The 25,780-nt window shown below is 38.3% G+C and overlaps 1 protein-coding gene across 1 annotated transcript in view; it reads right to left on the bottom strand.

Annotated features, from left to right (window-relative positions):
- The window catches only part of KATNIP (katanin interacting protein), a 61,153-nt gene that overhangs the window by 5,436 nt on the left and 29,937 nt on the right, over positions 1 to 25,780 (bottom strand). Inside the window, exons 13-21 of the mRNA XM_059826390.1 lie at positions 21,176 to 21,910; positions 20,404 to 20,612; positions 16,737 to 16,800; positions 12,983 to 13,160; positions 10,346 to 10,511; positions 5,598 to 5,755; positions 5,212 to 5,276; positions 3,908 to 4,018; positions 1,908 to 2,047 (exon numbers count right to left, since the gene is read on the bottom strand). Coding sequence (XP_059682373.1) covers positions 1,908 to 2,047; positions 3,908 to 4,018; positions 5,212 to 5,276; positions 5,598 to 5,755; positions 10,346 to 10,511; positions 12,983 to 13,160; positions 16,737 to 16,800; positions 20,404 to 20,612; positions 21,176 to 21,910 — 1,826 coding nt within the window. The remainder of the gene's footprint in view (positions 1 to 1,907; positions 2,048 to 3,907; positions 4,019 to 5,211; positions 5,277 to 5,597; positions 5,756 to 10,345; positions 10,512 to 12,982; positions 13,161 to 16,736; positions 16,801 to 20,403; positions 20,613 to 21,175; positions 21,911 to 25,780) is intronic.

Genomic DNA, 25,780 nt, shown 5'->3' on the forward strand with positions numbered 1-25,780 from the left:
ATGCTATTCCTTTTATGAGCTACTATATCAACTTTGGGCCAGTGTATCTTAAGCTTCATCTCTAGCATCCTCTGAAGTTGTAATCCTTTGATGCACCGGAGAAGACATTGTTAGTAGTATTAAATCATTATGCTTTTTTTTTTTACTGAAGAAAGAAAGGTAGATGTGATCAATAGAAATGTTTATAGCTGTGATTTTCCAGCAGACAATTTGGGCATAGTCTCCAACAGCAATTGTTAGTCTCATAGCAAATGATAAATTTGATGGAAAAGACATTCAAACAAATAAATAAAATGACAATCAGTAACAGGGGAACACAGAATTCAAATTGTGCTTATATTAGTAATACATTTGCAAAAGATAAAAACACTTTTAGAATTAAAAAGATATTTAGAAAGGAAAAGAGAAGCTATAATATAAAATTTCCTTAAAGCTTTTGAACCTTCCAATATAGCAAAGAGTTAATTCAGTTTTCTAGGCAACTGGTATATTTCAAAGCAGCCTAGCAATGAGGATGTAAGTATACACAAGGTTTGGTTCAGCATCCCAACTACAGAGGATGATCCTGAATAGGCTGATTGCTTAATCCATTTGCACTTCCTGGCTGTACAACCACACCACGGAAGATGGAAGAGAGAAAAGTACTATGTGGATCTTGAAAAAGTATAATTTGCTACAGTTTAAGGACAGAAAGCACCATTAAATTGCTTACTCTTCCCTCCTGCATATCACACTTTATCAATTTACCTTTAATACTGATATCTTATGTTCTCCTACAGTACTTTGGTGTCAGACAAACAACACAACACAGTGTATGCATCTGTGCTAGAACTCCAGGTACTGTTATTTTCCTTTTGCCAAAATGAGATAGCCTCTGCAAGCATGTCTTTTGTAACGACATGAGCAAACTCAGATGGTTGTCAAATCAATCATTCATGATGTTATAATGGATATCTGAGCATCCCGTCAAATTAATTACCAGGATTCAAGATGTGGGATCTACACAGTAGGAGCCTCAAGCATTACACAGACCTCCCATTTTCCTGAGAAATGCAAGTGGTCAGTATTCCCAAGTATACTTAAAAGCCTTATCTTAATTATACCCACTGCATTACAAGACATAATGATATATGAAGTATTTTCAAAATTGACTTAATTCTTTGCTTTTAATATTCTAATTAATAACTGTAACATACGCAGTAAGGATTTTTCCAACACAGTAAGCTACAACATATCACACGTCAGGTTTACATTTCGTTACTTTTGAAATCCATCCTCTTCTAAGAAATAAATACATCTTAATGATGTCTGTAACAGGCCCATAAAAAATGGGCCAATACAAAGTCAGAATTCATCTAAGTTTATCTACTTTTCCTGTTTGGATATTTGATACCCCATATTTTAAACATGGGGCTTCCTAAAGGGCTGAATAAATTGGGGCCTTAGGACATGAAATGCTAAGTCTGTCATCTCTAATTCATGAATTTGAATTCAACACAGATAAGGAGATTAAAAAATACTCACTGCTGGAACAACATTCATTGCTTTTTGTAAAAAACGAATTTAAGATCCCAGTCCGCTCTCATTTGAAAGGTATTTATTGCACAAAACACACATATTAAGATCCTTTGTCAGTATCTTTATCATAGTAACTGAAAAAAAACATCTACGCTAGCCTTGGAAATTCTTCTGCTGTTGCACCATGGAGACAGAAGGAGATTACAAACCTGGGAAATCTATACTGCTGTTATCTGTGCAGTGAAGAGAAACTGGAATAAAAAGGCAGCAATTTAACATCATTTACTAATATCAAATTTACCTAAAATTTATGTATGCTTCCCCTTTCCTTTATGCTTCTAGCTACATCTATGCACATCACTAAAATGGAATGAAAAGGGAAAATGTACCAAACCAGGAAGAACTGGTGCAAGCCACATATGTCTGCCATCGGTTGTGTCATTTACTCTGTCAATTAGTTTGTCTGGAGTTCGGATGTCTCCAGATACATCTTCTAAAATGTTGACACTATCTGGAAAAGCAGCAATATCTGAAAAAAACTGTTAAGCGTAAATAACCAAAACGTACATTTCAGAAACACCATATTTTAAAGTTCATGCTTGCTCTTCCAGATTCCACGAGCAGGTATTCGCCACTACAGCAGTAAAACTTAAAAATACTCCGAGTACTTCACATAGGCAGCTGAGGTACTTGGAGGCACATTTGTAAAAGCAGGACAACCCTTACAGATTCTGGCATGCCAAATTGTTTTTAAAATAGGAATAAATTAACTAGCTGCATTTAATTTATTTTCAAATATGTATTTATGACTTCATCGATAAAGTTCCCTTATCAGGAATAGGCAATTACCAGCTTTTTTGTGACAAAGCCCCATTTTTTTAGCATGAACTTGTGAAAACTCCTCATATGAAACACATCTCAAGAAAAGTATCCCTGCAGGAGGTAGTCATTAGTCAGACTAGGTTTTGCTTCAGTTCCTCAAGGTTTGTGATAAAAATCAGTAACTTTCTAATAAGGCCTTCTTTCAGTTCTTTGAGAGGGAAAGATTAAACTTTCTGTTGAACAGGCTTTCTAGGTAAACAGATTTTTTTCCATAAGAGAACGTTTATGTTAAAAACATATGTATGTTAAAGACATGCAAAGAAACGCGGATGGATGGCACTGTCCTCAGAATTATAAATCCCTAGCAATCCAGCTCGAGGGACATTAATTTCCCCTTGTCCTGCTTTCTAAAAGGCCTGTGTCTCTAAGTATTTATAAAGAATTTAAGGAATAGCACAGCAATGCCTCAACTGTTTAAGAAAAGCTTGCTCCAGATTCAATACTGAATTATCGCATTTAGTACTGCACTAAGACAAATATGCTCTTTTTGGGATCCTAATATATCCAAGCACTACTACTGTACAGGCAGAAACAGGCAATCATTCAAAACCAGCTGAGGTATCTTTACCTGGCATTGTATTGTACTGTAAAGACATACTGTTTAAAAGCCAAGTTAAAGATCTCCTGTCCTTAAAAACAATTTCTTACCACTTCTCAATTTCAAAATGCTTATTCTCCATTACAGATGTTTCAAGTTCATCCTGTATCATACAAGATACAAATAAAAACAGCACTCAGGAAAAAGCCTTTATTACATTTTTCATTGTATCCTCTATTTATTAGGCAATGAGGATCCTTAGAGACATAGAATTCATGCAGCATCCATGCTTTTTATCCTTTCTAGTTGGCTAAGAAACTGTTTCTTCCATGTGACTGAACTGCGTGAATTATATTTTGGGGTATGAAGCTTTCAGCTCTTAAGAGACTTCAGCTGATACAGAGCACTGAAGTGTAACCTTGATGACTATGAATCTTTCAAACATGTCCTTCATTCCCTCTGTTGGTTAGCCAGGGAACATTGAATCAAATTCAAAGTCTCAGCCCTTATCTTCATGACTGAATCAGGTGTCCAGAATAGCCTAAAGCTCCAGAACAAGAGTTATGAAAAATTTCTTTCTTGTGGCACAATGAAAGATTCCATAACAAAGAACTGAGCTCAGCCTTCGAATTTACAGCTCATCAAACTTTCTGGTCCTTCCATACCATAGAAGCAGCAGCTGCTGATAACAAAAAATACCATATCCTTCTTAAGCCTTCCCTTCTCTAACCTTGTCCTGCTTTGTTGGTGCATGCCATTCAGAGAAGAAATGTTCTGAAAGTATATAGGCTACATTAAAACATATGGAAACAAGTATCATCACGCAAGTACAGAGAAATACAAGCAGAGTAATCACATTGGATGAACTGGCAATTTGGAACAAGTAGCAAGTGATGCCATATGACAATTTGCCAGGGAGCAAACTGTGTATCTGAAAGGGATAGAGGTGCTTGATCTGTAGAAGGATACTGTTTTCAGTTAGTAAGATGTGGTCTCCATGTTCATTGAACAACTCAAGTCCATTCAAACCAATGTAGTATGGATCACCCCAACTTGTCAGAAGCTGAAACTGGAAAATAACTAAAAAGCAAAAAGCAATTAAGGAAAATTTTGATACTGATACTTTGTCCTAACAGGCTATTTACTTTGCAGTTTCAAAAATTATTGTGCAGCACACATCTCGATGTCAGACACTCTTATTTGCAGTTTAGGAGAGTGAAAAAAAACCAGTTTTTCACTTCTGACTTCACTATGTCTTAAACCTCTCTGAATAAGCTATTTTCTTTCAAGACAAGAAGTCTGCCTTTTCTACCACTGGTAACCCTCACATAAATGAACATCTGCAGGTGGCACAACTAGGCAAATGTCTATCTATATATCTTTACATGTATACATGTTCACACACATATATGTTCATATACGTTCTTCCATCAGATGAAGAACTGCTGAATTTTTTAAGTGTGTGTCTTACCTTCTTATATACTGCAACTTATTAACACCACAGCTCCTATTTGGAGCCTTTACTGCCTTTCTGTTTCCTGAATATGCCTTTGCCTGGTTTGAATTATGCGGGTAATAACTGGCAGCAAATATGCCCCTAAACTGCATGGCAGAAAATCTAATGATGGCATCTGTGCTGTCCATTTCTCTAATGGAGCACTCATTTGTACCTCTTTGCTCTACCCAGACACTGATTTTCATGAAACCAGCAGGAATTTAGTATTGCTGAGACCTCATTGTCTCCAAACTTGGTTAGAATAGCCTAATGGATTTAAAAGGCACATCAAATAGATGGATGGCATGACACTAAGTATTATCACAAAAGGCTGTGCTTATCTACGAAAACTTAAGCTTAAAAAGCCACAAACATTAAGGAAAATGGAAAAAATATTACACAGTTCTGGTCAACCTTAATAAAGAAATAAAATGAGACAAACATTCAGAGATATGCAAAAACATGAAGACTACTTCTAGCTTTGATAGTCTGGCTGGATACTGTGCTAATGGACCTCTAGTTCCAGCTTGGATAGATTCTAAAAGGCAGGAGAAAAAGCCACCAGAGTATCTGAAAACAGGTTACACATTCATATATTACATTGCATTTATTTATTCAAAATTCATACTTAATAGAAGCCTTTCTCATATTCTTGGTATCTTGTTAATTTCTTAAAGCACCAGAAACTGTTGGATTCAGAAAGGTCAGGATTCATAACCATAGTACATAACTCTAAAATATTCTATGTGACAAGTAAGAAAATGACAGAGAAGGATACAACCACATGGCATTAATGGTGCTTCATAGTCCATACTAGCTTGTTCCATTCTCTTTGAACCAGTCCTGACAAAAAAACCAAGACAAATGAGTTTCTTTATGTACCCTTGGCTCATCCAGAAAAGAAGAGAACAAAACCAAAGAACTAAGTCTCCGCAAACACCACCCCCCGACCCCCCTGCCTGTAATTATGGACTAGATTGTCCTCTGATCTCAACAAAATCTGGTTAACAGTATATAGTTAAAACCCAATGAAACATTTTGCTCAAAGTGCTTCATATCTTCACGCAGGCACGTCATACAACTGGCTTCAACAGAGACTATGAAAGAATACTAAACAGTTAAGAGAAATTGTGTGGTTCAGACAGCAAAAACATCCTATTTTACCTCCTTTGTACTTCATTAATCAGCTGGGGCTGCAGATAGTCAAGAAAGAGGATTTCTTGGGCAAAGTCAAAATGGCAGTTGCCTGGTCCCTTGCGGATAAGAAAGCCCTCTGATGGGGAGATGCTGTGACCATCCAGCAGCACATGGACTACCTTAGCCTTGTTTAAAATAACATAACATAACATGACATGACATTACATAAAATAAAATAGATCCAAAACAACTGCATTCACTTCAGAGGCTGAAACAATTTCAGTAATTTCATTATATTTATTTCATTCCACTATAGTGTGACATCCTTTGGCCAAAGAAAGCCAAAACCAGCAGACACCAGTTGCAACCCATAGTGTGCAATTCAGAGCATCATAGTTGACACTGATGGGGATGGGAGAGGTGAGGATTTGGGGGAAAAAAAAGGAAAAAAAAAGTATTGAAAAGATCCTTCAATTACTGCATCTCACTAGATCTAGATGAGTGACAGGACAAGAGGAAATGGCCTCAAGTTGCGCCAGGGGAGATACAGACTGGATATTAGGAAAAATTTCTTTACTGACAGAGTGGTAAAACAATGGAATAGGCTGCCCAGGGAGGTAGTGGAGTCACCCTCCCTGGAGGTATTCAAGGAGCGTGTGGACATGGCACTGTGGGACGTGGCTTGATGGGCATGGTGTTGTGTGGTGTGGGTGGTTTTTTTGTTTGTTTGTTGTGGTGTGTGGTTTTTTTTGTTGTGGTTTTTATTTTGGGGGGTTTTTTTTGGTAATGGTTGGACTTGATGATCTTACAGGTCTTTGCCAACCTTAGTGATTCTGTGATTCTGTGATCTCAGCAAACTGAAGCTTCCTTTCTTCACCAAAAGGGTTCTCAAGCATTGGAACAGGCTGCCCCATGAAGTGGTGGAGTCACCATCCCTGGAGGTATTTAAAAGACCTGCAGATGTTGCATTTAGGGACATGGTTTAGTGGTGGACTTGGCAGTTTTATGTTTATGGTTGGACTCGATGATCTTAAGGTCTTTTCCAACCTAAATGATTCTATGATTCCTGAGCCTGCAGCAATACATACACTCATCAACAGAATGGAAAGACTCGGCTTTCAAGTCAGCATATGTCACAAAGGTGATTTGAGGAGACAGATAGAGTCATCAGGCACCTGAATGCACTGCTAAATCAGGCCTGATTGCTCAGCACTGGCTGAAGCTAGCCTTCAAGAAATCACATAACCTGGTGCTCTCTCGAGAGCAGACTCTTTTATGTCTCTCTTGCATTTATAGAAAGCCTGTATTTCACCAGTTCTATTTATCTTTGTGGCAGGTGGCACTTGGACTTTTCCAGGCTCATGCAATCTCGTCTACCAAGCAGTGCTGTATGTAACTTAAGGGCATATGAATAAAGAAGAGGTACCCGTACCAGGCAGAAAGAATTGAGTCTTGTCTACCTCTTAGATGCATGCACGTCTTATACAATCTCTGAAGATTAAACTAAATAATTCAGGCATACTTATTCAGATGATGCAGGAGCCCTGGTCCCTTCACCCTCCCCCATAAGCACCATCTGGTGCTGTATGCATGATCCCAGTCACACAACAATTCAATCATGCAGCAACAATTATCAGTGTATCTTGTCCTGAAATATGTTAAATATAACTTAATGTTAATCACAAGCAGCATTTATTGCACTGAGTCCTTCACTAGCTACTGGTTAAGGAAGGAATAAGACCTGTAGAATATAACAAGATGGCCTTGTAACCGGCACTATGATTAAAGCTTGCTGATTAATGGACTGAACCAAAATAGATTCATTTAGTTAACAAAAAACTTAATTTAGTCTAAAGGTAATGTGAATCAGTTTTCTAATCTTTGGATTTTATACTGACTGATGTATATATGATAATTTGAGGTTAACTTAGTTTTGTATGCAAATATTTAATTTTCATTATTAAGATTTCTATTAAAAAAATATATATAATACTTAAATTACCCATTTCAGGTGTCTATCTGAGAAGAACTTAAAAACATTCAGAGTTTTCTGCAAAGCCTGTATAGTATCAGCGACCTGATATTCATAACAGTTTTCATATTTTTTTCATTTGTAAACAACTTTTTATTCAATTACAATTTCAGTAAGTTACACATGCAAAGCAAGTAATTTTCAGGAAGTGTTTTGTTTTTTTTTTTTTTACGCAAATATTTCTTGATTTGAAAACCTTGGATATTGTACTAGACTACAGGAGGTGCTCAGTTCATTTCCAAACAGCATGAAGACTAGGAGGGAATGTTTGTATGAGTACCAAGTATGGAGAAATAACTGCTTCTGGTTTCATCTTTAATAAGCTTGGGACCAAAGAAAGAAAATATCCTTTTCATATCAGAAACTCTTCTGCATGCTACTTTCCAGCTGAATCAGTCCGCCAGGCTAAGGAAAGGAAGTGAAAAATCCACTGAAATACCCTTTAGTTTAGGAAACCTGTATTGAATGGGAAGTCCAGAGACTTAGAGATGAAATCTTACCTATTATACCACAGCTGCTTATATTTATATGCCCTTTACAGCCCTCATTTCTAAGTAATTTTCATCATCTGAGAAGGCACTCAACCGTCACACATAGCATTTTACAAATCGCATAACAAAGCTTTCACAAAGTAATTTTTCATAGAGCTGGAAATAGCACACAAGCCTTCATTTTGACAGTTCACTGCCATTACCCTCTCATACTAAAGCTGTGAATAGAATCCACCAGTCTACAGCTGCCTAGCAAATCATTACAGCTCATACCCGGGGACTGTTTCTTAGAAGGAACAGCAATACTTCAAGAGACAGAGGCCATGATGCTCTACGTTTACGGTCTAAAGTCTCTTTACTGTGGCCCAGCAGATAACTTGCATCTTCAGTTTTCCAAATAATTTATTTTATCCTTTTAGAGGAGTGCAGGTATGAACTCCTCATTTAAATTATATCCACTAACTGTTATGGGACTTACAGGTATGCCACCTGCATGCATACTTTATCAGACTCACCTCTTTTTTCTACCTAGCAAAGGGAACTGTGAAAATATGCCTTTCTTTCTTTCTTTCTTGGTTTGGCCTCCAAAGACCAAATTCCATGTTAGATTTTAGGGATTTGTCTATTTTTTCCCCTCCTTTAATAATTGAGACACACATACAGGAAGTTGATTTGATATGAAAATTCATGTTCAAACTTTTCTCCCCTGCTCTGCTTTGGAGAAGCTTGGGCTTAGGTTGGAAGTAAGACTTAGGTTGGAAAGGACTTCTGCATGTTTCCAGTCACAGGTCCTGCTCAGAGCAGAGAAGCCTGCAAAGCTAAATCAGGTTGCCCTGGGCCTTGTCAAATTTAGTTTTGAAAGTCTCCCATCGCTGTATGCTCTCCCAGAGCTGTACCACTCTCATAGGGAAGAGTCCTTTCTTTATGCCAAATCGTATCAATTAAGTAACAGATTTTACTAAAAAACCCTAGTTGTTATACAGGGGGGGTATGTTTAGATGGTAAGCTCAACACACTCCTGAACTCTCCCATGTGTCAAACATGTTGGGTTAATGCAATGTATTACAAAATCATGTGCCATATGTCAAAATCTCTAGATCAATTGTGGCTTAAATGAAAGATCTTACGCTCTGGCCCTCTGGGGGTCTTTGACCAGTCTTTGGCACTCAACAACACCCCATGCTGATATTAAAAGATGCCAGGGCTCTGTTGTGGAGCGGGAACACCTCCTATTTATAATAGTGTTCATATTAAAGCAATTCCTGGACGGTAAATTTACACAATGAAGCAGTTCTGCAACTTTTGCCACTATCTTGCCCAATCCCATGAAGGATCCATGCCTCCAACTTCAGTTCTAGAATTTTTTCTAGAACTTTGCTGATTCTTTTTGTCCTGTCACTCTCCAGTTTAATACATGCAACATTTTTCTTCTTCTCTATTGACTGAGTTTGGACATCAAGAGTGCAACAGTTATATGTGAAGGGGAAGATCTGGAAACAAATGGATTCATAAACTTTCTGTGCAGTGAACAGCAACTACTTCTTCATTATCATTACAAGTGCATGTATAGCTTCCAAGAAAAAGCAGGGAAACGAGGGACAGCCAAACTCAGAGTGCCAGCAAGATGTAACGTGATCTCCAACAGGTGTCAATTGCCAGTCAATTCCAAGAATTCAATATGAAAAAAAAAATAAAACAAGCAATTTGGAAAAAGAAGAGAGGAGATATGTTATACAATTTTAGCTAAATTATTTTAGCCAAACTGTTTGAAGATGTCAACTTTACCTAATAAACATTAGAGTTCTAGAGAGTCTTCTTGCTTCTTGGAAAAGGTAGTATGGATTGACTGGCCTTCTGTAGCCTACCTAAAGAGAATTTCTGTTGGTGAAGTGTCCCCTGTTCTACCATTCCCTGTGTTCCAGGAAATAAAGAATCGTATTGTAGGCCTAAATACTAGATACTGAGAGGATACCACTTCAGAATCATATATCTGGAAAATAATATGTGCTACTGTATGTGTCTCTTAGAAAAATCAGTTGTGAAGATTTCTTTAAACTATCTCTGGTTTTTTTTTTGGTATTTGCTGTTTGCGGAGACAGAAATGCATTATACCTGCCACAAAATCCAGACTCAGACAATCTAGAAAGATTTATGGTGTTCCATTAAGGCAGCTATATTCATTTATCACAGTACCAATTTTCCAATGCACTGCTGTATATTTTTGCTGGCAGTGCTCCTTTTCTTTTACTTACCCCTCTAAAGGTATCCTCTGGAGATTTATTATAGTTCCAAAAGCGAAGCCCTGCAATACTTTCAATTTTATCAAAATGGATTGTGAGCAGATGATCTTCTCCAAAAGAGAAGGGAATGAGCCACATATGGTCATCCTCTACTGTGATATTAGTCCCATCTATTAACCTATAAAGAGAAAAATCCATTAGCTGCAAGAAAGGAAAAGCTTGCTTTTCTCATGAAAATCAGGTACTTTACTAGGTGTTAAGTTTTTTCTAGTTGCCACTTCCAGCTTTCAGGCCTTATTGTACCCATGTACATGCAATTAAAAAGCCCAGTAAACATCAAAAATAGTATGCAGTTGTTGAATTAAAAACAGTGGGGGGAGAAAAAACTGTATTTCCTTTAGTTGTGTCTGTTTCAGGAAAAATAGAAAAATCCTTAGTTTTTCCCTGTGTGAACAGGGGCAGGCAGAGGAAAGCTCAACTACCTTTGTGCCAAAATGGTTGAAGGCAAAACTCTAAGACCCAGACACAACGTAATTTATTAATATAGTTCCATGCCTAAACTAGTGTATCTGGCACTCTGCAGGGCGTTACTATGCCAATGCAACTATACTGAATCCAGCAAGGAGCTGGATAACCCAGAGAAGAAGCAGAGTTTGTTCACAGTTAGGCACATTCCTACTTTTTAGAAAAGCTTTCTACCAGCATGACAAAGTCTTTTCATAAGAGCACAGACTTCAGGCTGACTAGAGAAAGTTAATTCTGTTATTTCCTCATTTTGGAATTCTGACTTTATATTCTTCTACCACAAATATGGCATACAAAAATGGAGTAAAGGAGAATATTAATTAACTGCCCACTACAATTCCTTTTGTACGCTGCCCTATGTACTTACCATTTATTTAAAAGTTTAATGGAAGAATGAGTGCCAGACTTGGCAGTTCCTTAAAGAAAAATATTTGAATAATGACTCTTTCACAGAGGAACTGATTAGGGAGCCCATGAGAGAAGATATAATCCTTGAGTTGGTCCTGAATAGTACACAGGACCTATTCCAAATGCTACAGTTGAAGAGCACTGCAGCATGCTCAAATTCAACATGTTTGCAGAAATACCAAAAGCAAAAAAACCCGTCCATATTTCTTGTGCCCAAAAAGGTTCCTAAGCAAAAATTAAGTATGTTAAAAAAAAAAAAAAGAGCAACAAACCAAAATAAAATCATTACACGTAGCAAGGAGAATATTAAGGGATATCATACTGCAAGCACAGAACAAATGTATCCCTCTTACTAAGAAAGACATTAGAAAGAGGGAGGACTTGAAAAATTGAAGCCAGTCTGGCTCAGTGGCAGGATAAAGAAAGTTATTACAAGCCATCTTTCAACAAAAGTCATGATCAAAAAACCCTAAATTGATAGGACCATAAACTCTGGAAGGCTAAACACATATGCACAGGCCAAAAAAAGAGTATGAAGGCTAGCAAGCAAAAGGTACCATAAATAAAATTCCTCAAACACATCAGGAGCAGAAAGCCTGCCAGAAATTCTATAGGCTCAACAGACGACTAGGCTGTAAAAGGAGCATTCAGAGAAAATAAGACACCAAAAGAAAAGCTAAATGACTTCTTTGCATCTGGGTCCATCATGGTGGAGTCTGGAGAGACTCCACCACCAGAACCTCTTCATCACAGGGGATCTCATGGGAAGGTTTCTTAGAGCTTGATGCCTACAGAAGAGATTCGCATACAAATAGGCAGAAGAACTGACGAATTATATACAAGTAATCTTGACATCCGTATTAGTCAGATTAGCAGAAATTACAAAGAACAGAGTTAGTGTACGTGTAGATAAATACAAAATTCTAAGGAAGACTCAACAAAGACTTTGGAAAGAGAACTCCTAATTCATAAACTTATTCACAAGACCATAAACATGCCAGAGAACAGGATTACAACTGAAAACACCCTTTAAAATCAAGATATGACTCAGAAACAACAGGATGCAGCTTCAATAACAACAAACACCAAGTCCTCTCCAGACCTATAGCCTATGATTTCTATACTGCTACCATTTAGGAAGTACAAGTTAATTTGAGGAAGTATACTTGTCAATGAATAAAACTTCATTGGAATTAGGAAAAAAAAAAAAAAAGCTGCAGAATTGCCAAAAGAACGGCATCTGTTTGTGCAATACCCTAATACATCCTCACCCTTTGCTAACTTGAAAATTTTCCTTGAAATTATCCAGAAAACCTGCATAAATATCACTGCATATGCATAGACAGATGCTACAGAACACCCACGTTTCTGCCTGGAAAGTCCTTAGCAGAGATACCAACCAGGCATGTTATCATCTCCTAACTCAAATACCAGCTTTTGGAAACATCTCATTCATGTTTCTACAACAAGCTGTTCCTGGGTAGCTTGTGAAATCCAAGAATGAGCTGTGATGGTATGAAAATCATGTTCGCATTAACACGTGTTAACGTAATAAAAGTTTATATAATTCTGTCACTTTATAAAGTTTGATGTAAAATGCACCTAAAATTGATAAATTCCAAAACTGTTGGTAGAAACAACAGGCGTGAAGGAAAAAAAAAAAAAAAAAGAGCTCTGCAGAAAATGCTTGCACAATCCAACTCTTTTGTTACTTACTTTTCTAACGTTCTGGAATCTCCTGTATACTCTGGAAGATCATTTAAGTCTTGGGGTGAAGCAGAAATCTGTTCTGTGCTTATTTTTAATGCATGACCATTCTTTCCTATCACTTCAAGTCCTGTCAGTCCAAGGTAATGTGAGTCTCCCCAGGTCATGGTAAAATTCAGTTGCAGGCCTATATAAAAGAATATACATATAACATATCTATATACATACTTACTAGTTTGAAGTAAGAAGCCAATATAAGCATGCGTGCAAGCCCCAATGATTAGAAGTATGTGTATTTTGTTTACATTAAATAATTTTTATGCTGTATTTGGATACTTCCTGGTCTGCATGCCTACCTCCATAGAATCACATAGTATCTTCTGTAAATCTGTGTTAGACCCCTTCAGTGGGCTACCAACACCTTGTTCACTTGTAACTATACAACCCCTGATCAAGCATGTTATCAAGTGTCTCATTACATAGACTGTAGACTGACAGTAACTCAATGATACATTTAAGGAGTTACATGACAGATTTTGTGATTATGCAGAGACAGAGAAGACCTCTTAGTCTGAAGTCTATCTATCATCTTTTGCCAGCTAAATTACTATGTAGACTTGTATGAATCCAGTCTCTCCTAAATCCATAAATTGTTAGAGAACACCAACTCATAGTCAAACCAAAAACCAAATCTGGTTTACTAATGTGTTTAACTTACTATCTTCACATCAGAACTGGACACATGGAAGTATTTTAATGGAACAGCATTAGTGAAAAGCAGCAATGTTGATTAGCATGCATCTCCAGAAAATAAATAGGAAAGAAAAATTGGGCAGACAAAAGATCGTACATGTATCTTCAGATCCATCTGTTTCATACCTTACTGAAAAAATATAAATAGCATATACAGATATAACAAGTAATATTTCAATCTGATCAGGTTCCATAAAAATCCATCACTGTAAATTAAAAATATCTTTCATTTCACACATTACAGAAGCCCAGAAATAATCAGGTTGGATAATGTCTAAAGAAGCACCAGTAGTCATGATGTCCTGTAAAACAAACAAGCATTAAAGCTATTAAGCCATCCAGCCCAATTACTATAAATAGCCGTAGCAATTTACACGAGACTACATCTTGATATATGCGTAAATTCACTTGGGGTAAGATCTCTTTAGCATTTGCAAGGACACTAAGAAATAAATATTGGCTGACAAGTTTGGAGCTATGACTACGTTGATACTAGATGCTACTCCAAAGGCCACTGCTAAGACTAGACTTGCTTAGTGTACAAGCACACAAGAGTTCTCGGGCAAAACCAGAGTGTATTTTCAAATAAAAGCAAAAAGATAGCGTAAAGCAGCTATCCATACAAGGTTTAATATTGGCATCACCATGCCAATGCCTTCATAGAATCTCAGAATGATGCAGGGGGGAAGGAACGTCTGGAGGTCTCTAATCCGACTCCAAGCTCAGAGCATGTCCATTAGATTCAGGTCTATCAGGAGCTTAGCCAGTGGAAGTTTGAATGTCTCCAAGGCTGGCAGATTTCCAAACCTCTCGCAATCTCTGTCCGAGCATTTTACTGCCCTCAAGGTGAAAAAGATTTCCTATTATCCAGGTGGAAATTCTTGTCTTCTACCTTGTTGTTTCTGCTGCCTCTTGACCCAGCCCTATGTGCATCCCTGAGATGCTTGGATCTGTCCTCTCTATGCCCTCCTGATAGCTACAGACAGCAAGAAGATCTCCCCCTCACCTTCTCTTCTCCAGGATGAACAAACCAACCCAGCTCTCTCGTGCTTTTCTCACATGTCAGGTACTCCAGCTGCCTGACCATCACGGTCACCCTCCTCCACTGGACTCACACCAGGATGTCAATTTTCTTCTTGTCCTAGGGAGCTCCTTACTTAACACCCTACTCCAAATACAGTCTCACAAGCGTCGAGCACAGGGAAAGAATCCCCTTCCTGGCCCTACTGGCTGCACTCTTATTTTTACATCCCAGGAAGCAGCTGGCCGCCTTTACTGCAAGGCCACACTGCTAACTCTTGTTCAACTTGTGGTCTTACAAGGACTTCAAGCTCTTCAGTGTAAAGCAGCTTTCTTAGCCAGCTGCCCCGCAGCCTGGCCTGTGCTATGGGTTATTACATCCCACACGCAGGCCTTTGCATTTGCCCTGAACTTCATGAGGTTATAGTTTCTTCAGCCTGTTGAGGTCCCTCTGAAGAACAGCCTTGCCCTCCAGCGTATCAACCACTCCCCTCTGTTTGGTATCATCCACAACCTTGCTAAGATTACACTTTATCCCACCATCCAAGTTCTTTAAAAAAAATACATTAATCAGTGTAGACTATAGCGTTGATCCCTGGGGGACACCTCTAGTAACTAGCCACCAGCTGGACTTCGTCCCAGTGATAATCACACTTTGAGGCACTATTTCTCCTTGACATCATGACTGGCAGCAGGATGAGAGAGATGTAAACTACCTACAACAGGTCAAAGATACAAATCCTCAGTGACTCCACGCACAATTTATTACCAGAGTCCCAAATGAAAAAGGCAGTACTGATCCTAAGTTTTGCACAATTCCCAGTAATTTTCCAAAACAAGAGGCAGCAAGAGGACTCTCGTTCCAGGTCTAAGGGACCACCCCACAGCATAAGGAGAACAAGGAACAATATACACAGGCAGGACAGAGTACATAGAAATCATTGGCAAAAGTCAGCTTTTAGCTGGTTTTTTGCTTTTGTGCAAGGTCATTTGCAAAGATAGTCCCTTGTAGCAATTAATGGCAATTTTTTCCTGCGTAAGACACTAAATTGGAGTTTCTATTGCATTTCACAAGACATGGAAAGCCTCCCTTAAATGCAACTAGCTTTCTCCAGCTCTTTCACTGCAAGAACTCACAGGAATCAGGGCCTCTTTGTCTGGTAGAGATGAGTTAGCCCATCAGCTGATTAACAATATCTTGTCAATATGAGAGACTGCATCTGCTGAGCTCTGAACCACACCCTCACTATCTTTTTCACCCACTTTGAGAAACAGGAGGAGGTAAAGGCATCTTAAGTTCACAGATATGAATTGATGGTAGACATGCTCATAGATAAAGCTCATAGATCTAGATCTAGTTCATAGGTCATAGATCACAGATCATAGGTATAGTTCACAGATATGTGACTGAATAAGCCACGGCATTGTGTGCATTTTCAGAAAGCACATCACAGGTTGCTAAAGACTTTATGCCAGGCCCAAGAGCCCAATTTCTCTTGTGCCGGTCAAAGGACCGGGAACTGGTACTGAAACTTCTGGGCCATCCAGAAGCTCTCTGGAAAATAATTTAAAGGCCCACAGAGAGTTGGTTTTGTACAGGATAAAGAAATCAGGTACTTTAAGTAACGTTCTGGTCTAGCTTTACTGCAGGGTTTCTATTGTCAATCTGATCTGAGAAATTCAGTCAGTCTATATAAATACATAGGATTGGGATAGAATTACTGGATAATGGACACAGATATTACAAATCCCATTCAGGGACTAGGCAAATGGCTAGTGTTACTTTTCTGAGTTTAAAAGTCAACTGTTACGATATAATGTTCTAAATGCCATAGTAAACAAAGTTTCTGCCTTAAGCATTCGATTACTCTTCCTTATGCTAGACCTGACATGCGTCACAAAGTTCTGTACAGCTCTGACAAATCAGATCCTCCTTGATAACATGTTAGGGGGGAGGGTGGTTAAGCAAGAAGGAAATGTAACAACTTACATTTTCCAGTAAATATTCCTGATTCCTTGGGTATACATTCAGAGAGAGGGTCTGGCTCTTGAACCTAAAAAGTAAACCAACAGGTGCAATGGATATCATAGATACGTTACAGACATATTGTTTATAAAGGGGGGGTGGGGGGGGGGGGGGTGGAGTTTTTTATTTCCTTTTTTTGTTTGTTTTTTTACATGCAGCCTTTTGTATATCAATCTCCCTTCTGCCTCACTACCCAGGCTGTCCTGCAAATAATGGAAAACATGCCCCAAGATGTAGAAGATCTTATGAGTCCTTAGGAAGTCAAGACTATTAGGGGTTTTTTTGTTAGTGCATATGGGAGAGTCCCCAGTGTGGGCAACATATTCTCAAGGAGGCTGAAATACTTAAGTCACTCTTATTTACCTGCAGACTGCCATTAGCTAATGATAATATGCTGTATTTGCAACATGTTGCAAATATGTTGCAGAGACAAGAAGTCTGGAAGGAAGTTAAGACCTCAGAGAGTGCCACCACAATTTCTTCTCAAGAGTTAAGGGGCAGAACAAACAAGCAAACTTGTCCAAAAGCTTGCATTTGTTCTTTGACAATACTAATTAATAATAGCCTATGGTATTCAACATAGCAAACCACAAAGTGAACAAACAGATGATAAAATTTGCTGATCATACTGGGGCAATTAGGGTAGGAAAGACAAAGGACAACTGCAAAGGGTTGAAGATAGACTTCATTTCATTGAGTGTGATAAAATGGCTAATTATGTTCACTGTAGGTACATGTAAAAATGCTACACATGAGGAAAACAATCCTAACTTTACACATACAGTATTGGGCTCCAAACAAAATAATAGCAGATTAGAATTAAATCATGGCATTATTATAAATAGTTCTACAAAAACATCAGCTCAATCCTTACGAGTAGTCAAAAAGCCAAATAGGAAAATAGAAGTCCAGACTCATTCTCTATAGTTTCATTCATCATTAGAAGTAGACTTCCTGTCACCCATAATACATCAAATGGACCTATATTGTGCCTGAAAAAAATAAAAGGCTTGTCAACCCTTTTCTCTTGCTGTTATATTAGATCTCTGCAGTATAACTACTGACATCCTGGATCTTACATATGTTTGCTCCCAGACTGCAATACACTTCGTGTAGTAGCAAATGGCCTTGTGGTAATTAAGTAGGTGAAACTGAACAAGAACTGTGCACTGAAATAAACACACACAGACAACCTAGAGAAGATGGAAAAAAACCCTCCTATCGGAGGTACCTTTCTCACAAAACAGTGACTCTGCCTTTGATGTCTGATGCCTTTTTCTCAGAACAACTTTAGAAGACCAGCCTGGGAATTAAAATTTACAACTCTACTGAATATCCATGGGCACAATAAAGCTACTGGTTTTATAGAATGCTGAGTAATTCCCTCTCTTGCAGGCCATAAACCATTTGTGCCAAGCCACCTTATCACCTCTTTTCTCCCTCTTCCTCCTTTCTTGGCTACTCAGATCCCTTCATTCCACTGGTGTCCACTATTTCTTCCAGATATGGTCTAATTTTCTACTATTTCAACTACTTCTGCTTGTGAACATTGTCCTACCTGTGTTCTTAGATCCCTACGGCTAGAACAAAATACCACCATAGTACAGGAATTATTGGAAAAGCAATAAAAAGTAGAAAAGTATTGCCATGCCTCTACGCCTGACCATACTGTATGGCACCTTCCATATGAGGAATAACTAAAGTAGGACTAAACATTCTGGAAAAGAGAGATTTAGAAGAGATTGTAACAGAGGAACATAAATCTCTTGAGTGGCTTGGAGAAGGGAATAGGGAATAATTGTTTGGTTTCTTCCAACACAAGAACTAGGGGCAATTAAATGAACCTAGAGACAAACAGAAATAGGTTCTCTGTACTATGTAAGTTAAGGTGGGAAACTTACCACTGAGCATTGTAAGTTGTAAAAGTGGACATGGGTTCAAAAAGCTAGTGGATAAATTAACACAACAAAAATCCATGGCAGGATACTAAACACAAAGGTTAACTCAAAAAGTCCTTGTGAGACAAATTTCTAAGGGCTGGATGAGTGTTTCAGAGAAACACCACTGCATGTTTGCTCTATTCTTACATCCTCCCTAGGCATCCATTACTGGGCACAGTCAGAGTTGGGTGAAGTGCACTAGTTACAGGTCTGACTTGCTATAAAAGCTGACATGTTAAGGATTGCTGAATTCATGGGAAAGACAGATGACCATGGATAATATTGACAAGAAAGTAAGACACTTCCATAAGAGCTTTTGAAAAGTTCTGTGGTCGGTGCAGTAAAACACTCTTTCATCCACTGAACATGCTACAGGAGAAAAGTGTGAATGATCAACAGGTAGAGACTGTTCAAACCCAATACTAGTCTGAATGACAACATTATGCTGGGGAAGACAAATCATCTAGCATCATTCTGATAGCATAAGCATCCGTCTACAAAATCTTGATGGTACCAGCAAATACAGAATGTCAGGGAGATCAATGGCTCAGTCACAATAGCTTTTGTTATTCCATTGCTGATACAGCATGTTTCAGAGTTAGAAAAGGAGTATGAAGAGCATCACAGATGAACAGCAAAATAAAAGGCAGAGGCTCTGAGTAAGGACCAGACAGTCCAGGTCCAGGCTTCTGCAATGGAAAGCTTACAATAAACAAGCAATCAAGAAAAGAAAGGTGAACTTCTATTTGTGTTCATGAAATCCTGAACTGCCTAAGGTGCCTGAGCAGTTTAAGATACCACAAGCAAAGATGGGACCAAAATTACTGTTGCCAGTGTTAACTAGCACTGGAGAAATCAGAGTTCGGGTCACTAACTCATGATCTTAACAGCGAGATCAAATTCCAATGTCATAGCATTTCCCTTTGTCTTAAAAGCCACCAGGAGAAAAGGACAAGACAGAACAGGAAGGCTTGACAACAGCACAAGGCTCATTAGGAACCATGTATCACTGGAAGCACTTTAGCTGAACCAGCTGGAATTTGGGTTGATTCAGCTTTGGACCTCCTCACAGACTTACAAGTAAGAGTGTGTCCCCTAGAAAAAGATATCCTCACTGAAGCAATGAGCTTTGCTCATGAAGATTCTAAGAAGGCAGAAGATTTGATGGAAATCAGGTCAAAGACTGCCCCACACCATCTTGAGCAGAAAATCTTGCAGGATCTTTGCTCAGACACTGGACTGCTGGGCTGAAGTGCTATGAGGGAAGACTCCAGTGCTTGAAAATACGGCCTTCCTCCAAGTAGTAAAATACCTACTGCATGGAATAGTAAAAGGGCATTTTTATGCTGCAAAATGCACAGACCTGTGGAGATGCCAGTCAAAAAAGGAAAGAGGAAAAAATAAGGGGAGGGTTGAGAGGGGGAGATCCTTCTCACGTAAGATACTTGAATTGTGGAGGAAGAAACAATACAATCCCGTATAGCCTTTCTTAAAGTCTTATTAATTAATCAGGGAAACCAAAATCTGGAGGACCTTTTGGGCTTAGAAAAATCACTTAAATTATTGAGCTGGTGAAAAAAAAAAAGTATCTTCAAAATAGAAAGCTGTATTAGTTCTTCTGCAGAGCTTTACTCCATCATAGAAATCAATGTCTCCTACTTCCATGTCACATTTCAGATAGAGGCCCCTACCTGATGGTGCTCTGTTCTTAAGCCTGCTTGTGTAAAAGGTCTTTCATCTCCCTCCCTATCAGCAGTTGTTGGTCTCTTTAGCTCTTCTTCGCATCTCAAGGAGCTGGCATTTTCCATTTCTCCATTATATGTCTCATCATAGCAGTATATAGCTTCAAGAATATCATCATCGGTAGTGAACAATATAGTATCCCCAAAGTGCTCTGGAGCTGAAGGCAACATACAGAATTTAATGGAGAAACCATACAAAAGAATATATAGAGTGATAAAAACTATTTTCGGTCCTTCTTTACATTTAATTTGCAGTAGTGTTTAAAGATAATATAGGGTAAATTGATACTGATTACTGATATAATTAGTATGTTCATTCTCAAACTTATACTTCACAGCAGAAAAACGCAGAGAACTCAAATTTCAAATACATATAAAAGAAAATGGGAAAAAAGCTCACCTTTTACAAAAGGCCATATCTGTGAAAACAAGTAAAAATCTGCAACTTTTAAATGTCTAGTGACTATCTGATGTTACTGAAATTTGGTCTTGTTGCTAAGACAGCGTTAAGAATAGAGATTAGCTCTATAAGGTACTAAAATTCACAGTATCATTGAAGAATGCATTAGTGGGTTTTGCATTACGTTCTGAAATTAAAAGGACTAAATACTATAAAAAACGCGAGCTTGCTTTGAAGTGGGAAGTGACAACAAACAAGCTAAATTTATTTGTTTGTATTGTACTGCTGTTTCCACAAAGAAAATAAGAAATGATAGCATACCTCCAGACAAGGTTCCTGAAGCTTTCGCAATTTCTCCTTTAAAGATGCATTGTTCATCTAACAACATTGTAATGTCTTTCACACCTCTGAAAGAGTGTATGCGAGATTTATTATAATTCCAAATCCTAATCATAGCTACTTGACAGGAATTCACAAAGTCAATAAAGATAAAGTGAGGTTTTCCAGGGGTAAAAGGTGTTAGCCAGAGATGCATATCATCCTGCGTCCGATTTACCCCATCAATTAGGTTGGTTATTATTCTGGGATCATTGCCATAAGCTGGTAAAATATTTATATCAGGTGGTTCAGCTGTTATTTTTGAAATCTGAACAGGCTCTCCTTTAGAACTGAAAACTTCAATTCCATTAAGACCAACATAATGTCTGTCTCCCCATGTTGTTTGAATGTCTATCACTAAGTGCTGCCCATACGGTAAAACAGGAATTTTAAAATCATTTCCATCATGTGCCTCCACAGAATTTTCTTCTTCTTGTCTTTTTGGTAGTGTTTGTACTCCCTCTTTTCTCATTTGCTGATATTCTCCAGGCCGGTTGATCTTCTGTTGATGGAGAAACTCATCAAAGATATCCCCTTGAAAATCCATGTTAGAGATTCGGCCACGATGGGAATAATTAAACTTTACCAAGGAGTTCCATGACTCCTGCAGAGTGTTTTCTTGTTCATTGTGCCACTTTGCTCTAGAGGTTGCTATGTCCTTGACAGAAAAGTCTTCATCTGAAAACAACAATAAATAGGCATTTAATGCATAAACAGTACTGGAAGCAAACCACTACAACACGGACTTTCCAGAATTATGCTGGTCATATTCATGTTCCCTTACTGTGAAATTCTGTTATACTAGCACTTTTATATTGCCTCTCTATTATGAAGGATACATGTCCCAATTTCCCTTCCCCATTTAGACCCAACAAAAACAATCACTTTTAAATACTGAAGAGCAGAGCCAAGCTGCAAAAATGCAACTAAGTCTGAGACTTCAAATTCTCAACTCAACATTTACAGAAATTGGAATTTTGCCCAGTGATACTTATTGTGTGGCTGTCACAATAGTTTAAGTCATCTGTCTGCATTTCTGCAGAAGATCCTTCATACAGTTGGAAATGGCTGAACTGGTTAAGTTTCTAAAGCGTTACAGAAAAAAGCTAGTGCTTCCTGTCAAAATCAGCCACGTGGATATAAAGAAAAGCGGTGAGAAAAGAAAAGAAGTAGGTTCAGCATACAAGGAGGATGAGGTGAGTGTTGCATTCTATGCAGGTAATGTCCAAACATTTTTCTCACTTTTCAGCAGGTGGGAGATGTAGAAGGGGGATAATGACAAAGTATCTAATGGGAATGCAGTAGGGGCAACAAATTAGACAGGCACAGTGGGAGCAAAGCATGCTCTCCTTGTGACTGCACTGGGGAGCTGCTTAATTTCCATCTCAAAACAATTAAGATTTTCAATAAAGCTGTCACTTATGTATTTTCTTCAAATAAATGAAGAAAAGCGAGTGGAGTACTAAACAATTACAGGCCCATGGGCTAGATTTTACTTCTGTACAATGTCCTTGGGTGGATACTAAAACAAATGGTTATCAAGAATAAATGCCAATTGCGGTAAAATGCAAAATAATGTTTTCCCAAAAGACTGCTCAAGACTAAGTTTTAACTTTGTTTTTGGAAACACTGGGAAAGAGGCAATGTTCCTAATCTATCTATGGCCAATAATCATTTACACTGGGGACAAGTGAGATAAAAATAAGAATTTTAAAGCAGATGGGAAACTACCTGAAAGACGTAGTCTCCAGAATGTCTTCCAGAATGAAAGGCTGGAGACCAGCCTGGCTACTCCTCCCCACCCCACAAGGGAAATACAGATAGGAAGCAAAGGTACATATTTCAGAGAACATCAGTCATTTGTAAGTCACTTTCTTGTTCAAACCATTGTCCATATGGATGCTCATGGGGTGGGTGATCCCAAACAGTACTTCCCAGAGCCTCACAATTTACCTGTAGAAGATACTGTATATATATTTACCACTTTAAAATGTAAAAGTTTGACAATTTCAGGATGAGCATGTACAGAAGAGTATTTGACATCCATCGGCTTTCCTTGTTTTGGAGGTTTTTTCCTTTTTTTTTTTTAACTTTTTTAATGTGAAGTACTTCAAGCATACAGAGATTACAACTCTGAAGCACTTCTACAGCAGCTCAATAGGAGTGATTTTCAATGGGAGGTTAACAGGTTTGTTAGCTACATTAAGGAATGAAAACAGGAGCAGCAGAGCTGTGAAAGGAAAGCCGAGAATAGCCTGAAAGCAGAGGTCAATGGCTGAAGGCTTACAGGGTTTGGCATTTTTTTTAGAATCTAAAATTTATTATTTTTATTGGAGCCATGTGAACAATGAACTCTGCATGTAGATAAACGGTATCCCACTTGCAGATGTTACAGACGCATTCGCAGCCTTCTACATGCCTGAGAGGATTGTCTGATGGATGCTGTCCAGAAAATAATGAGTCCAGAAATAATAACACTTCAAACGTCCATCTCCCCTGGGGGTTTAGGAGGGGTGTCATGAATCACCAAGTCCCTTGTCCTGCTTCTGCTGGCAACACACACCATACAACTCCCCTCAAAACTATAGTAAACTACATTTTGGATCAACACTAGGTTGAAAAAAAACACCTTTCTTCTCCCTCTGCTGTGCTAATCTCATTTCTACTCCCTGCAGTTATAAATAGCAATCATATTTCCATGCTGCAATCACACACTTCATTTCCCAAATCATTCTAAAAGCTCTCTTCTGTATCTGTTCCACTTTGTAATCAGCTTTCCTGAAAATGGATGATCAGAACTGCAGTTTTCTAACTGACGTCTCACGAGTGCCTGTGTTGAGATATTAACATTTCCCTAACTAACAGAAATGCCTCTGCTGATACATCCTTGGAGTGCATTGCTATAATCACGCCTGCGTCACATGAGCATTTCATAGTCAATCTGTCATCAACTACTCAACCAAGATCCTTCTCTTCCTCGGTCATTTGCAATTGATGATTACGCAGCTTACAATTTAATTTTTTGTTATTAGTCCCCAAATGACCTTGCAAGCAGTACTATTGAATTGCATTCCATTGCTATTACTCCAGTCCTCAAGTTCATCTTTCTGTGCAGTTCTTCAATCTTCTTAACTCATAATACCACAAATTACGTTACTAGCACACTTCCATAATTTCTTTTGCACATTAAACCAGTTATCAAACAAAAATTGTATGTTTTTATAGCAACATTTACTCAAGCCAAGTATGCATGTACATGCTATTTCTAATTTCTGTTGTTCTCATTATTCTTCATTTAATGACCAAAGACATGCTGTGACATTGCATATGAGCTTGTGCAGCCTCCCCTTTGTCACATACTGCTATGGGGAAACTGCAGTTCCCCTAGCCCCATACCAATTAAAATTCAACACTCTTAGGGAAACACTTAAAATTGTTTCCCTGTTGTTAATGCTCACTCAGCTCCACTTTGAAGATGGCTTTACCCTCCACAGTACAGTTCAGAGAGAACAAAAGCTGATAGATGGCATGCAATTTTCCCAGGGACAAACACATATTGGGAGTTTTAAGCACCAGATGATAAAACCTGCTCTGAGCAAAATTAGAGGACATTATAATTAGAATCATGATAACCCTCATCTTACAGATTACATTAAAACTCCTAAATTGTTACCATTTTTACGACTGAACATAAATTACTAAGGTGGGATTTATTTACAGTTTCCGTAATGTTGACCATTTTTTAATCCAACAGAGATACTGTAAAATGTGTGAAACAGCAAACAGGCTGTGGTGAGTGGGTGGGTGAAAGGAAGATAGCAGTTATTCTAACTACTTCTGTATTTTTTTCTTCTTCGAGGTATAACTTCAGATATACTTACAAAATTGCTGTTTACTCCACAGAGGGGCAGAAAAGGAAAAATTCAGACATTCTAAGTTTAGAAAGAACCACTTTCTTCACCTTTGTCTGAAAACTTCATGCAATACCTGCTGTAGAATTTGAACAGGCATTCCTGCATTTAGGCATACTTCTGTCCCTTATGACCATAACTTTAATGTAAACACCCAAATACAATATACAGCAAGCTACACTCTCATGTAAATTGTTCTGATGGTTATTTTTACTAAATCACACCCAAAATTTCAATTCGTACTTTTGTAACAACTTCTTCCAATTCTCTGGGCCTTGTTTTCCTTGTTCTGCCAGACTCTCTTCATTTGAGACAAGTTACTGAATGCTGAAGAATGACAGAATGCCAAAGAAGAACTTCAGAACTTGCCCAATTCTCACACCCTTCCCTGGGGACACACTGCTGGCTACTGCCAGAGGCAGAACACAACTACACGAATCTGGATCTCCCACCTCCAACAGGATCCAGGCGAACTAAAAAAGGTTTGGAGGAAGATGACAAGGATAATCAAAAGCGTGGACCAGGTAACAACTAAATTTACTAGAAAACTCTTCACAAATCAGCAGAGATGTCTGAGGGAGAGGTTTGAAAGAGGTATGTAATACCATAAGCGGAGAAGGGAAAATAAGGGCAGTTT

The sequence above is a fragment of the Gavia stellata genome, chromosome 18 (genome assembly GCF_030936135.1).
Source record: "Gavia stellata isolate bGavSte3 chromosome 18, bGavSte3.hap2, whole genome shotgun sequence".
Taxonomy (NCBI): domain Eukaryota; kingdom Metazoa; phylum Chordata; class Aves; order Gaviiformes; family Gaviidae; genus Gavia; species Gavia stellata.